The sequence below is a fragment of the Heterodontus francisci genome, chromosome 3, assembly GCF_036365525.1.
Source record: "Heterodontus francisci isolate sHetFra1 chromosome 3, sHetFra1.hap1, whole genome shotgun sequence".
Lineage (NCBI taxonomy): Eukaryota > Metazoa > Chordata > Chondrichthyes > Heterodontiformes > Heterodontidae > Heterodontus > Heterodontus francisci.
Genome location: NC_090373.1, coordinates 120,426,410 through 120,440,773, shown reverse-complemented (window position 1 = coordinate 120,440,773; position 14,364 = coordinate 120,426,410). Strand labels below are relative to the sequence as shown.

The following is a 14,364-nucleotide window of genomic DNA, read 5'->3' as shown; positions in this document are numbered from 1 at the left end:
GATTAAAAGCATAAGTTATGGAGGTTATTAAACATCATTTGGTATCGTTTACAGTCAACAGCTGTTTTTACCCACCTTAAATATTGTAATTTATTTTCTCTTTAAAGCCAACGGTGTCACAAACTGCTGTAAGAAGGAGGCCCACTCTAAGGCCACTTGCTAGTTAGTGGCATGTGTAGTGCTGGTTAATATCTCTTTCTTTCATATGTCTCCCCATCCCCTGCACTGGACTTGCTGCTGCTCACCATTGCCCCTGAATTGACCAGCTAAGCTCAGGATCTCACCCTGAGGAGAATTAGTAATAAAAGTCCATGCTCTACCTCCTTGTGTTTTGGTTACCGCCAAAATCTGCGGACCTTATTAAAGACTGGAAAAAAAGTAGTCCTAAGGCAAAGGTTAGACAATGAAGAGCGAACACAATGAAAAATCTTCCCTTGGTTGGGTAGTATGCATAGAGCTATAGATAGCAGAAATCCACTTGAACAAACAGCTGATCTGTTGAACTTGTTTTATAAGTGATGATCCTAACCAGACTAAGCAAGCAGCTGCCCTCTGCCAGCTGGACTTTGACAAGTTTTGAACTCAGTTCCCATAAATAAACATGAGAAAATATACTATCACACCACCTAATAATTTGGGTTAATGCTTTTCTATTTATTTTACAGATACAAATGGTTCTGATAATTCTATTCCAATGGCATATCTGACCCTGGATCACCAGTTACAGGTAAGAATTTTCAAGATTTGCCCAAAGCAAGTTTGATTGATCACTTCAAATACTGAACCATTACTCATTGTGAAGTTCAATACTTCAGTGGCTTTCTGCTTACTTTCTGTACGATTTGGTTTCTAAGGGGCTAATTTCTATTAATTCATACAGTGGATACGCTGTAAGATAAATGCTTTTTTTTAAGTATGCAGTTATAAATTTAAAGCTTCACATTTCTAAAGTAGCTTGTGTCGACTTTGAATTCCGGTTGAGTGAAGAGAGAAGGATTTCCCTTAGCACTTGTTCCTACACTACAACAGTAACTACATTTCAAAGAGTACTTGATTGGTTGTAAAGCGCCTTTAGATGTCCAGTGGTCATGAAAGGCACTTAATAAATTCAAGTCTTTGTTCTTTTGGTTGTTCTCTTGGCAATAAAAACAAAATATTGGAAGTACTCAGCAGGTCAGGTAGCATTTGTAGAGTGATAAACAGACTTAATATTTTAGGCTGATGTGTGCAGCTTCTTGGGTGTATCACTTTGTATAAACCATTCCTAAGGCTGGTGGGAGCAGGATTATTGCTTTGTTAATGGATTATGCACAAGTTTCTGAAGTGCACGAGATGTTCCTGACTCTGACTTGGTGTATTTTCCACACCCACGTCTGTGCACTGGTACAAATAGAATTTGGCAAATTTATGCCCCTCTCCTATCCGTTCTAATATATATGTACCGCAAGGATCAGTAACTGGGCCTTAGCTATTTACAATCTATGTTAATGACTTAGATGAGGTGATTGAGTGTAACCGATCCAAGTTTGCTGATAATACAAAGTTAGGTGGGAGAGTAAGTGTTGGTTAGGATGCAAAGAGACTGCAAAGGAACATAGACAGCTTGAGTGAGTGTGCAAGAACATGACTGTTGCAACCAGGTGAGAAAGAGGTCTAGGGTTCCCTTTCAGTTTTCACCTGGTCTTGCTGTAACGGGGTTTAATTTTAAACACACTGTGATTTTAGCTCCCCCATGGTGAATCCTTTTTCACTGCTTTCCAATTATAAGGCAAAGAAACCAGCACAATCAGGCTTTCTTAGGTTTAAAGAAGAAAAGTTGAAATTTATTAAACTTTAAAACTTAAACTCTAATTCAGTTAATGCCTACGGATACACGACGTGCCCCATGCTAGCATGCATACGCGATACACACATACAAATAGCAACAGAAGAAAAATAAAGTGGAAAAGTTTGAGGCAATATCTGAAGAGTTATTACGGTTCTTCGAGCTCAGTGGAGTCCTTGATTGTAGGTAAATTTTGCTTTTCGTTGAGGCCCAGTATTCTTCTTAAACCTTGTTCGCTGTAGGAGACTTTTCTCTCTTGGGATTCGTGTGTCTTCATTGGATTCAGAGGCTTGTAAGAAAGAGATGGGAGCAGACAGGAGAGTGATCTCAGTCTAGGAGCAAACATCTTTCTGCCCAAACTATTCGTATAAATTCAAAAAACTCAAGTTGCCCAGCAGATTAGTCATGTGACTAGCTGGTTTGACCATATCCGTTTGTGTATTCAACCATCTTAACAATCAACCTGGAATGCGAGCTCCCCCACCTTCAATGTTTTGTGATTAAAAGTCCGTTTTGGTTTGAATGTAAGGGAATGGCTGCTTTGTCCTACCAAACACTGTCTGTTAATATGCAAATATATTTTCCAGCCACAGCTGATCTGTTTAACAAGTCTTCTTCACTCCAATAACAGTTTAAAATTAATGTTCATGACAAAATTCATGAGCCTCATTCTTGGCAGGTGGGGGCTTAGCATGACATGACAGATGGAATACAATGTGCACAATGTGAAGTTATCCACTTTGATGGGAAAAATAAAAAAGCAGAATATTTTTTGAATAGTGAAAACTGGGAAATGTTTGTATTCAGAGGGACCTGGGTTGTCTTGTACACGAATTATAGAAAGTTAACATGCAGGTAGTGCAAGAAACCAGGAAAGCAAATGGTATGTTGGCTTTTGTGACAAAGAACTTGGAGTATAAAATTAAAGAAGTCTTAGTACAATGATACAGGGCATTGGGTGAAGCCACACCTGGAGTAATGTTCCCTCTAAACTGCGTGATCACGCAGCAACCCAGAAGTTCCTGCACAGACCGAGCAAGAGTCAACCCATTTAAGTTACCGTGTGTGCACGACTGCGCAAGTAATATGTAAAGGGCCCTTGCACTTAAATGAACAAGCCGCCAAAAAAAAATTAGAGGGAAAGTTGGCCTGGAGTACTGCGCCGTTTTGGTCTCCTTACCTAAGGAAGGACATATTTGCCCTAGAGGGAATGCAACGATTGTTCACTAGACTGTGTCCTGTGATAAGGGAATTGTCGTATGTGGAGAGATTGAGTTGTCCAGACCCACATCACCTGGCGTTTAGAAGAATGAGAGATGATCTAATTGAAACAGATAAAGTTCTGAAGGGACTTGACTGGCTAGATGCCAAGAAAATGTTTCCCCTGGTTGGGGAATCAAGAACACTGGGAACACTCAGAATAACAGGCCGCCATTTAGTACTGAGGTGAGAAGAAATTTCTTCAATCAATGGATTGTGAATCTTTTTGGAATTCTCTACCCCAGAGAACTGTGGATGCTCAGTCGTTGAGTATATTCAAGACAAAGGTTGATAGATTTTTGGGTACTAAGGGAATTAAGGGATATAGAGAATAGTGTGGGAAGGTGTTGAGGTCAAAGATTAGCCATGATCCTGTTGAATGCAGAGCAAGCTCAAAGAGCCAATGGCCTACTCAAGCTCCTATTTCTTATGTTCTTATATATGCTGAATTATAACTGTCCTGTATTCCTGGAACCACTCAGCAGGTCTGGCAGCATCTGTGGAAAGAGAAGCAGAGTTAACGTTAAGGGTCACTGACCCGAAACGTTAACTCTGCTTCTCTTTCCACAGATGCTGCCAGACCTGCTGAGTGGTTCCAGCATTTCTTGTTTTTATTTCAGATTTCCAGCATCCGCAGTATTTTGCTTTTATTGTCCTGTATTCCTGACTGTCCAAGTCAAGTTTCCTGACAGCTCAGTTGAACCTTCTTATTTACTTTTCTAACTGTGGTTTTTAGATCCTGTCTTTTTGTACTGTTTTGAGATCAGTTTGCAAAGACACATTTTAGGATATTAAATGTTACAGTCTGTTATTAAATTTCTTAACAGCCACTAGCTCCATGTCCAAACTCCAAAGAATCCATGTCTGTATTTGAACAGCATTGCAAAATGGCTCAGGAATACCTGAAAGTTCAAACAGAAATAGCATTGCTACTACAGAGAAAGTAAGTGAGAGTTATTTGTCTTTGCTTTGTGTACCAGAGATTTGGTTAAGTGAAATGATACCCAAATTACAAGATTTTGTTCTTGGTAGATCCAATGATGCAGCATTATTAAGAACATCTCCATGGCTAGAGTGGGAATGAGAGAATTACTTGTTACAAATTCAGCTGTTCCACATTTTTTAAATAAATTTTTTGCTGTCAGGTTGTTGACAGTAAGGCTGAACTTATTGCCCATTCCTGGCTGCCTTGAGATAGTGATGGTGGGCCAGCTGTAACTCTGTGGCTGTAAGAGCAGGGCAGAGGCTGGGTACTTGGCTCACCTCTTAATCCCTTCAAGGCTTCTCCCCTATCTACAAGGTTCAAGTAAGGAGTGGGATGCAATATTCACATGGGTAGAATCATAGATTGGCATGGAAGGAGGCCATTCAGCCCATCGTGTCCAGGCCTGCTCCCTGGAAGAGCAACTCACCTAGTCCCACTTCCCCTGTCATTTCCCTGTAGCCCTGCAAATTTTTTCTCCAGATAATTATCGAATTCTATTTTGAATTAAATCTACCTCCACCTCACTCTCAGGCAGAGCATTCTTGATCTTAACCATACTAACTAGATCAGTCATGAATGGTGAACAATTAATCAACGAACAGGAGGAGGAGGCTCCACAAATATCCCCATCCTCAATGATGGGGGAGCCCAGCACATCAGTGCAAAAGATAAGGCTGAAGCATTTGCATCCATCTTCAGCCGGAAGTGCCGAGTGGATGATCCATCTCTGCCTCCTCCTGAGGTCCCCAGCATCTCAGATGCCAATCTTCAGCCAATCCGATTCACTCCATGTGATATCAAGAAATGTCTGAAGGCACTGGATACTGCAAAGGCTATGGGACCTGACAACATTCCGGCAATAGTATTGAAGACTTCTGCCCCAGAACTAACTGCACCCCAAACTACAACACTGGCATCTACCCGGCAACGTGAAAAATTGCCCAGGTATGTCCTGTTCACAAAAAGCAGAAAAAATCCAACTCAGCCGATTACCACCCTTTCAGTCTACTCTCAATCATCAGCAAAGTGATGGAAGGGGGAGTCGACGGTGCTATCAAGCAGCAATTATTCAGCAATAACCAGTTCACTGACGCTCAGTTTGGGTTCCGCCAGGGCCACTCTGCTCCTGACCTCATTACAGCCTTTGTCCAAACATGGACAAAAGAGCTGAACTGGTGAGGTGAGAGTGATTGCCCTTGACATCAAGGAATCCTAGCCAAACTGTAGTCAATGGGAATCAGGGGGAAGATGCTCCGCTGGCCAGTGTCGAATCTAACACATGGAGGTCAATCATCTCGCCCAGGACATCACTGCAGGAGTTCTTCAGGCTAGTGTGCTAGGCACAGCTGCTTCATCAATAACCTTTCCTCCATCATAAGGTCAGAAGGGGGATGTTCGCTGATGATTGCACAATGTTCAGCACCATTGGCGACTCCTCAGATACTGAAGCAGCCTGTGTCTAGATGCAACAAGACCTGGACAACATCCAGGCTTGGGCTGGTAAGTGGCAAGTGACATTTGCATCACACACTTGCCACGCAATGACCATCTCAAACAAGAGAGAATCTAACCATCTCCCCTTGACATTCAATGGCATGACCATTGCTGAATCCCCCACTATCAACATCCTGGGGGTTGGCATTGACCAGAAACTGAACTGGACCAGCCAAAAAATGCTGTGGCTACAACAGCAGGTCAGAGTCTAGGAATTCTGCGGCAAGTAACTCACCTCCAGTCTCTCCAATGCCTCTCCATCATCTACAAGGTCCAAGTCAGGAGTATGATGGAATACTCCCCACTTGCCTGGATGGGTGCAGCTCCAACAACACTCAAGAAGCTGGACACTATCCAGGGAAAAGCAGCCCGCTTGATTGGCGGCCCATTGCAAACATTCACTCCCTTCACCACCGACGCACAGTGGCAGAAGTGTGTACTATCTACAAGATGCAATACAGCAACTCACCAAGGCTCCTTCGACAGCATCTTCCAAACCCACAACCTCTACCACCTAGAAGGACAAGGGCAGCAGATGCATGGGAACACCACCAAGTTCCCCTCCAAGCCACACACCATCCTGACCTGGAACAATATTGCCGTTCCTTCACTGTTGCTGGATCAAAATCTTGGAACTCCCTTTCTCACAGTGCTGTTGGTGTACCTGCTGTCTATAGGTGTACCTAAGGTCTGTGTTAGTTCGAGAAGGCAGCTCACCACCACCTTCTCAAGGGCAATTAGAGATGGGCAATAATTGCTGGCCTAGCCAGTAATGCCCACTTCCCATGAATGAATAAACAAAAAAACCATGTAAAACAGCGTTTAAAAAAAAAAACTTTACCTCATGGCATCTTTGGTTCTTTTGCCAATCGCCTTAAGTTGATGTCCTTTGGTTTTTGACGCTTCTGTCAACAGAAGTTGTTTCTCCCTAACTACTCTGTCCAGACCCCTCATGATTTTGAACACTTCTATCAAACAGCTTCTCCAATCCACCCATGTAACTGAAGTTGTTCATCCCTGGATCTATTCTCATGAATCTCTTCTGCATCCTCTCTAATGCCTTCACGTCCTTCCTAAAGTGTGGTGCCCAGAATTGGACACAATACCCCAGTTGAGGCTGAACCAGTGTTTTGTACAGGTTCATCATAACTTCCTTACTTTTGTACTGTATACCTCTATTTATAAAATCCAGGATCCCATATGCTTTATTAACCACTTTCTGAACTTGTCCTGCCACCTCCAATGATTTGTGCACATATACCCCAGGTCCCTCTGCTCCTGCACCCCCTTTAGAATTGTACCCTTTAATTTATGTTGCTTCTCCTCATTCTTGCTACCGGATTGAATCAGTTGATACTTCTCTACGTTAAATTTAATCTGCTACTTGTCTGCCCATTCTACCAGCCTGTCTAAGTCATTTTGACGTTTATCACTATCCTTCTCACAGTTCACAATACTTCTAAGTTCTGTGTCATCTGCCAATTTTGAAATTGTGCCCTATACACCAAACTCTAGGTCATTAATATAGATCAAGAAAGCAATGGTCCCAACACTAAGCCCAGGGAACCTCTCTATATGGGCAGAATTTTACCAGCCCCTTGACGTTGGGGGTCGTGGCGGGCGGGCCCCTATGATACTGCCAGGTGAGGCCTGCCTGGACCCACGACGTCGAGAAGGCCCCTCCAAATTTTACTGGCAGTGGCAAGGCCTCAGTGCGCACCCCCCCCCCCCCCCCCACCACTTGGTGGCGGGGCCTTTGTTTAAATATTAAAATCGATTAAAACAAGATGCAAATAAACCCACCCGGTCCCGGCAGCCATTCCACGCCGATTTTACATCCACCAGCCGCAACTCACGCACCTTCGGAATTCCGTTTGGCGTTCCAAGGTGAGACACTGGTGGGTGGGTGGGGGAGGGGGAAACACTTCTTATTGGCTGTGGGGAAGGTGGGAAGGTACCAAATTGCCTGTTAACCTTCTCTGTTCCAAGAAAAATAATGCCAGATTCTCTCATCTTTCCACACAACTCAAGTCCCCTCATCTTTGGTACCCTTCTGCTAAAGCTCTTCCGTGCCCCTCTGATGATTGATTCAGAGACATATTTCATTGCACAATACTATCATCAGCTCTATTAAAAGATCTGAAATTCAGTAACTTTTTTCAAAATTGTTTTTCTCACTGTATATTTATAGGCAAGAACTAATAGCAGAACTGGACCAGGATGAGAAAGATCAACAGAATACCTCCCGGCTGGTTCAAGAACATAAGAAGCTTTTGGAAGAAAACAAAAGTTTATCTACATACTATCAACAATGTAAGAAACAGCTAGAATACATAAGAGCCCAGCAGCAGAAGCGGCAGGGCACATCATGAGGCAATGGAAAGCATGGGCCGTCATTTCTGCGCTACATGCCCCAAGACTATTGCTTATTCACACAAGACTGATCTTAATGGAAGAAGGCCTGTTATGGATAACTTAATTCAGTGTTTGGGCCTCTTGTGTTCTGTAAGTGGATTTCTGTACATCTCCATTGCAGCCTTGTACATCTGACAAACTTTGATTTTAGTTGGTTTTTTTTAATAGGTTAGTATTTAATTTCATTCCATGCATATTTTAGTTCAATCACCAATTAGATTTGAGAAACATTTTAGATAAAGTTGTGGCAATAAATTATTTGTATGAAACTACAATTCAGTTAAGATGTTACAAGGAGGGAAGGGAAAATCTGAACCAAAACAAAACGAGTGTTGGGCCCCACTGATCATTTGTACCTGTTATGGACTAAATTGCTCATAATGCCAGATGTTAACTTGTGCCTTGGAGGCTAGCAGTATTTTCCCTTGGTCACCATATGTTAACTATTCTATTCTTTAATTGGGTCAGACCTGCAGTAAAGGTTGTTGTCCGGAGCTCAATGCTAATTAAAAAAAATACATTGTATGTGCTGAATATTTTAGAGAGTTCTGCAGTAGCATCCAGCAATATTAATTGCTGAGGTTACTGTAACATGAAAGCAAGTGGAGTGCATTGAGCGTATTTATTCCATACTGTTCTTGCACAAATTGTTTATCCTACAGTAAGAGACTTTTTTTAATTCCAGGAGTTTTTATAAAAAGTACAGCAGTTAACTTGACAATTATCTTCAATGTGGTGTCACGACAGTACTGTTTTACTTTGATATGGATGATATGTGGCACTCAGCCTTGAAGTTTTAAATGTTAAATCGATATATAATAGATAGATAATCACGTTGGGCATAGCAGTTATACTAGAAAGCTAAATCTGAAATAATAGATAACATCCATGAAACATATGGAATGATCCAGCACATGCAGGGAACAGTACTCCCAATATGCTCATCTCGAGAAATCATGGGTGTATGTCTTTTTATTTTTTGTGATGTGTTTCCTGAAGCACTGGATCATAGAATTACCCTTATGTGTCTTTTTATCCTGTCCAAAAGATCAGCTCTACAGTTTATCTGCAGGAGAATTTCAGATTTATCCAAGACATGAGTACAGATTTGTTGGAACATCAACATGTATTACTCTAAATAACCTTTCGAAAATTTCTTCTTTAATGTTGATTTGGCGACCACAAAATAACCCCCTTGGGATTTTGGCACAGTGATATTCTTCCAAAATTCAAGCTTGAAAGTATGTTCTCATAAATGTAATGGACCTTGTTTGACAACAAGTCAGACAAATTGCACTTTATTTTTTTTCTTAGCATGCAGCATGGATGGATTTTTGAGAGATGCAGCTGGGCCAGATGGAGTTAACAGTACTGTAATTGTTTACATTCTCTAAATTAGCATCGGCGAAGGTTCCACAAAGAATTTGATAATGTGACATAAATGATATGTTGGTTACTATGATAAGTTCAGTGCCAGGCTGAACATCATAATCAGATGCTTAGCCAAGTGCACACGCCCTCTCTCACTCACTCTTTGGTGGGAGGTAGGTCATTCGAATTGTGGAAGTTACAAACATGATGTCAAAACAAGTATTTTTGTTAAGAGATGGTATCCTTTTTAAAGGATGTATATAAGCTGGATTAAAACAATCGGATAAGAACTCTGCTGAGCAGCTTGTTTTACTTGTTTGGGTCAAAAGAAAGCTCATTGTTTTTTAAAACAAAATATCAACTATCATGTTCAGCGGTTCCTATAAAACTTTAAGCGGTGGATCCTTTTGAAGACTGCAGGAGCATATCTACATCATAATGTTAGGATCAGTTTTCTTGTTCAGTTTATTACAATATGCGTTGAACAAACAAATGTTCTGTGGTATTCTCTATTTCGATAATTCACTCTATTTTCATTAATGCAAGAAATTAGTCCCTGCTGATTTTATATGAAAAAATTTCAACCGACTCTGTAAAGCAACAACTGTATATACATATCTATATTTATTTGAAAGAATGGCTTGCTTTGAATGGTGTTTTGTAGGTCTAATTTTATTTGAAGGGTAGGGATGGGTTATATTGTGGCATACATTGGTCAACTAATAGGGATGCTGACTCTTGAGATTTATGCCAGAGTTGAAATACCTCAACAAAAATACAATGGAGTCTGCTTATTATCAGGCTACTCCAGCAATCATGTTAGAATACAAAAGATCCACCAATCCCATGTTAATTTATGTACAGTTTAGCATGTTTTTTAAATTTCTGGATAGGCTCCTTTCCCAGTGTCTTTAGAAATTATGGATTTTGTTTCTTATATATCCTTCCACCTGCCTGTCCATCTCTATGGAAACTCTCTTGTCACGGTATTAACTTAAAAGCATTTCACCTGTAGATAAATGTTCCTTATAAAGTACCATGCGTACAGAGCAGGAATTTTCAAGATATGATCCATGGTCTGTATTGAGTTTGCTGATCTCAGTCAAGGTTGCTATAATTGGTCTCCTTGACCTTAGGCGAGGGAAAGGAATCTCACTCCTGATGACTCTGCAGGAAAGTGACTACGTTCAGATGTGGGGTGAGAATAGGATTCAGTTCAGTTGTGATATCCTCCCCACATTTGAATTGCCTACCAATGCTCACAGCCTAAGCTCTAGCATGAAGAATGGCAGCATATGCAAGTTACCAGAGAACTGTCTGCAGCTGTAGAAATGTGTACCAGCATGAATTAGTGCCATCAGAAAAGTTACAAATAAAATTGGTATAGGCGAGGGAACGGGAGAAGTACTTCATCAGAAAACAGCTTTGTTTGAAAAATGGATTGTGAATGTATTTGGTTATGAGGCCTGTGTTTTTGAAATATGTTTGCTGTTATTGAATCTGAAAGGGGAATTCTTGGAGAATAGCATTTATGAAGGATAATAAAGTTTAGCAGTTTTTCATTTACGTCGATGAAATATTGTCAGTTAACAAATGTGCTGGTGTGCCTGAGATTTAATTAAAGGTGAACTATTTTTACAGCTAAGCTGCAATTACAGCTTCAAGTATTGACCTGCATCTTCTAAAGAAGGGTCCAGTAAGTACTTCAAATCTTTGTTTCATTTCTAAACTCTGGAACAGTTCAAATTTTTGTTGAAAATAATGTAACTAAGCAAATGTTTGTCAGCTGATTTTAAAAGAGAATATGAATTATGTCCTATATTTAATTTGGCTCAGTCACTATGACCCTGCATTGTGCGAAAGTTTGAAGTCTTGCGTATCAGGTTAATAAAAGCCCTCTCAAAAAACAAACTCCAAATGACAAAGCAAGTCTCCCATATTTACTTGAAAGGTAAATATAAATGAATATTTTGCTGTGCTTTGCACATGGCTTGCAGCGTTACATATGTTTCCAAGCTACATGACTTAATTCTGTGCTCAGATTGTGGAGAGCTGAGAAAGGAAGTTTAAGATTTTATAGCAGTACATGTATATGTTCTAGTGCTATTTACATATTTGTTTTTCTAATATTTTGACTGCTTTTTTGAATGATTTCTCATACAACTTTTCATACACTTTGGCCAGGACTTTGTGTGGCCCCCTGAGGCGGGATCGGAGACGGTGATGGGGGCACAGAGTATTGTGACTGGTGGTGGGGCGGGAGGCTGGGGAGGGGGTCGGAGGGACCGTTGCCGAGCAATCTTCCCGGCAGCGGGATCGGCCAACAACGGCTTTCACACCCAGAGGCCAATAGAGGCCCTTCAGTGGCCTATTAATGGCCTCTTCCCGCCACCACTGGAATCGGTGGTGGTGGGGGGGGGGGGTGGGCTTCTGCCGCATGGGGAGGATGCCTTGCAACATGAGGCGCCCTCCCTGTGAGCTTGGTGGGGGGTGGGTGCGGGAGGGCCTCCTTCCTTCATGGGCAATTTGTGGCCCATGGAGGACCCCGACTGGGAACAACTTTACCTCCCGGGACCCACCCTCTCCCTGGACTACACAACCACCCCCCCTCACCTACCTCTGGTCCAGCGTTCCTGCGCTGGGCCTTGGTCCAAGACCTCTGCAGTATCGGCAGTGGTCACTGCTCCCAGTCGCACTGCCGGCCCTGTGATTGGCCAGCAGCTTTTGGAGACGGGGGTCCCCATCTTTAAAGGGACGAGGGTCCCAGCTCCTGAAACTTTGATTTAAAAAGACCAGAGAATCACTGCGGGAGGCACGAAAAGGCAGAGGCGGGGTTCCCCCTGCCTTTTGAGGCTGGTGCTGGGAGCCTTGGCTCCAGCACAAAATCCAGCCCTTTATCTGCAAGGAACTTACTGACATTGCTTAGTTTCCTAGATCTTAAAATTCTATGTAATTAAAGATACAAGATTAAAGAGTGTCCGATGGAACATAGGAACAGGAGTAGGCCATTTAGCCCCTGGAGCCTATTCCACCATTCAATAAAATCTTGGCTGATCTGCGATCTAACTCCCTATCCCTTAATACCTTTGATTAGCAAAATCTATCGATCTTAAATTTAAGATTAACAATTGATCTAGCATCAGTTGCCTTTTGCAGAAGAATTCCAAACTTCTAGCCCCCTTTGTATTTAAAAGTGTTCCTTAATTTCACTACTGAAAGGTCTGGCTCTAATTTTTAGACGATGCTCCCTAGTGCTAGACTCCCATCTATCCTATTTTATGCTTCTCAATAATATCTTGGAAGCTTTGATCAATTCACCCCATAACCTTCAGAGTTCTAGGGAATAGAATCCTGGTTTGTGTAATCTGTGTAATTTGTAACAAGATAGATGAGTTGACGGCACAAATAGAAATTAATGAGTATGACTTGATAGCTATTACAGAGACATGGTTGCAGGGTGACCAAGACTGGGAACTCAATATTCAAGGGTATTCGACATTCCGGCAAAATAGGCAAAAAGGAAAAAGAGGTGGGGTGGCTTTGTTAATAAAGTAAGGTAACAGTGCGGTGGTGAGTAGTGATACAGGTGCAATAAATGGTGATGTGGAATCAATCTGGATGGAAATAAGGAATAGCAAGAAGAAGTCACGGGGTGGGAGTCGTCTATAGGCCCCTGAAGAGTTGCCTCACTGTAGGCCAAAGTATAAATCGGCAAATCACGAAGGCATGTAAGAAGGGCGCTGCAATTGTCGTGGATGATTTTTATCTACATGTTGACTGGAGAAATCAGATTGGCAGAGGTAACATGGAAGATGAATTTGCAGAGTGTATCAGGGATTGTTACTTGGAGCAATACATTGCAGAACCTACCCGGGAACAGGCTGTTTTAGAACTAGTAATGTGTAATGAGGTAGGATTAATAAGAGATATCGTAGTGAAGGATCCTCTAGGGGATAGCGATCACAACATGATAGAATTTCAAATTCGGTTTGAGGGCGAGCAACTCTGTTCTCAAACCAGTGTCCTCAACTTAAGCAAGGGCAATTACAAAGGTATGAAGAAAGAGTTGTCTAAAGTAGAGCATGGCTACCTGACACAACTCGACAGGACCCGACGATATGTGTCGGGTTCGGGTTGGGTCGCTCTTCCATGTCTGGTTTTCGGGCTCGGGTCCGGTCGGGCCGGGTCGGACACACTCTATCACCACCTCCGGTACGTGGCTCCAATGTTAATGTACTTTCTGGACTTGAAAGGTTGTTTACTTACAGTTTTTTAAGCTTGTGCAGATAAGCAACAAAGTGCAAAACGGAAGCTAGGTTAGCTGATGGTCAGGTTGGGCGCGAGAAAAAATGAAAGGACTCAGGCCGGGTCGGGCTCGGCTCAGATGTGGTTCTGTTGGGCCTGGGTCGGGTTTCATTTGCAGACCCAAGCTGGTCTTTAGTCTAAAGCGGGCTGGGAAAATAGACTAAGGGGAAAGTCAGTGGATGAGTAGTGGCAGACATTTAAGCAGATATTTCATGACGCTCAGCAAAAAATTATCCCAGTCAAAGAGAAGGACTCGATGAGAAGGATGAACCACCCGTGGTTAACAAAGGCAGTCAAGGAAAGTATCCAATCAAAAACTAAGGCATACAAAGTGGCAAAAAACTAGTGGTAGGCCAGAAGATTGGGATCTTTTTAGGAGCCAGCAGCAGATGACTAAAAAGCTAATTTGTCTTTGGCCTCCTTATCTCGAGAGACAATGGGTAAGCGCCTGGAGGTGGTCAGTGGTGTGTGGAGCAGCGCCTGGAGTGGCTATAAAGGCCAATTCTAGAGTGACAGGCTCTTCCACAGGTGCTGCAGAAAAATTTGTTTGTCGGCGCTGTTATACAGTTGGCTCTCCCCTTGCGCTTCTGTCTTTTTTCCTGCCAACTGCTAAGTCTCTTCGACTCGCCACACTTTAGCCCCGCCTTTATGGCTGCCCGCCAGCTCTGGCGAACGCTGGCAACTGACTAAAGCTAATAAAGAGGGAGAA

The 14,364-nt window shown here is 42.3% G+C and overlaps 1 protein-coding gene across 4 annotated transcripts in view; it reads left to right on the top strand.

The window, feature by feature from the left end:
- map3k7 (mitogen-activated protein kinase kinase kinase 7) overlaps positions 1-10,916 on the top strand; it is a 137,194-nt gene extending 126,278 nt beyond the window's left edge. For all 4 annotated transcript variants that reach the window (XM_068025779.1, XM_068025777.1, XM_068025772.1 and 1 more), the window contains 3 exons: positions 666-727; positions 3,913-4,028; positions 7,756-10,916. In XM_068025779.1, coding sequence (XP_067881880.1) covers positions 666-727; positions 3,913-4,028; positions 7,756-7,936 — 359 coding nt within the window. In that variant the 3' untranslated portion in view covers positions 7,937-10,916. The remainder of the gene's footprint in view (positions 1-665; positions 728-3,912; positions 4,029-7,755) is intronic.
- Positions 10,917-14,364: the final 3,448 nt, after the last annotated feature.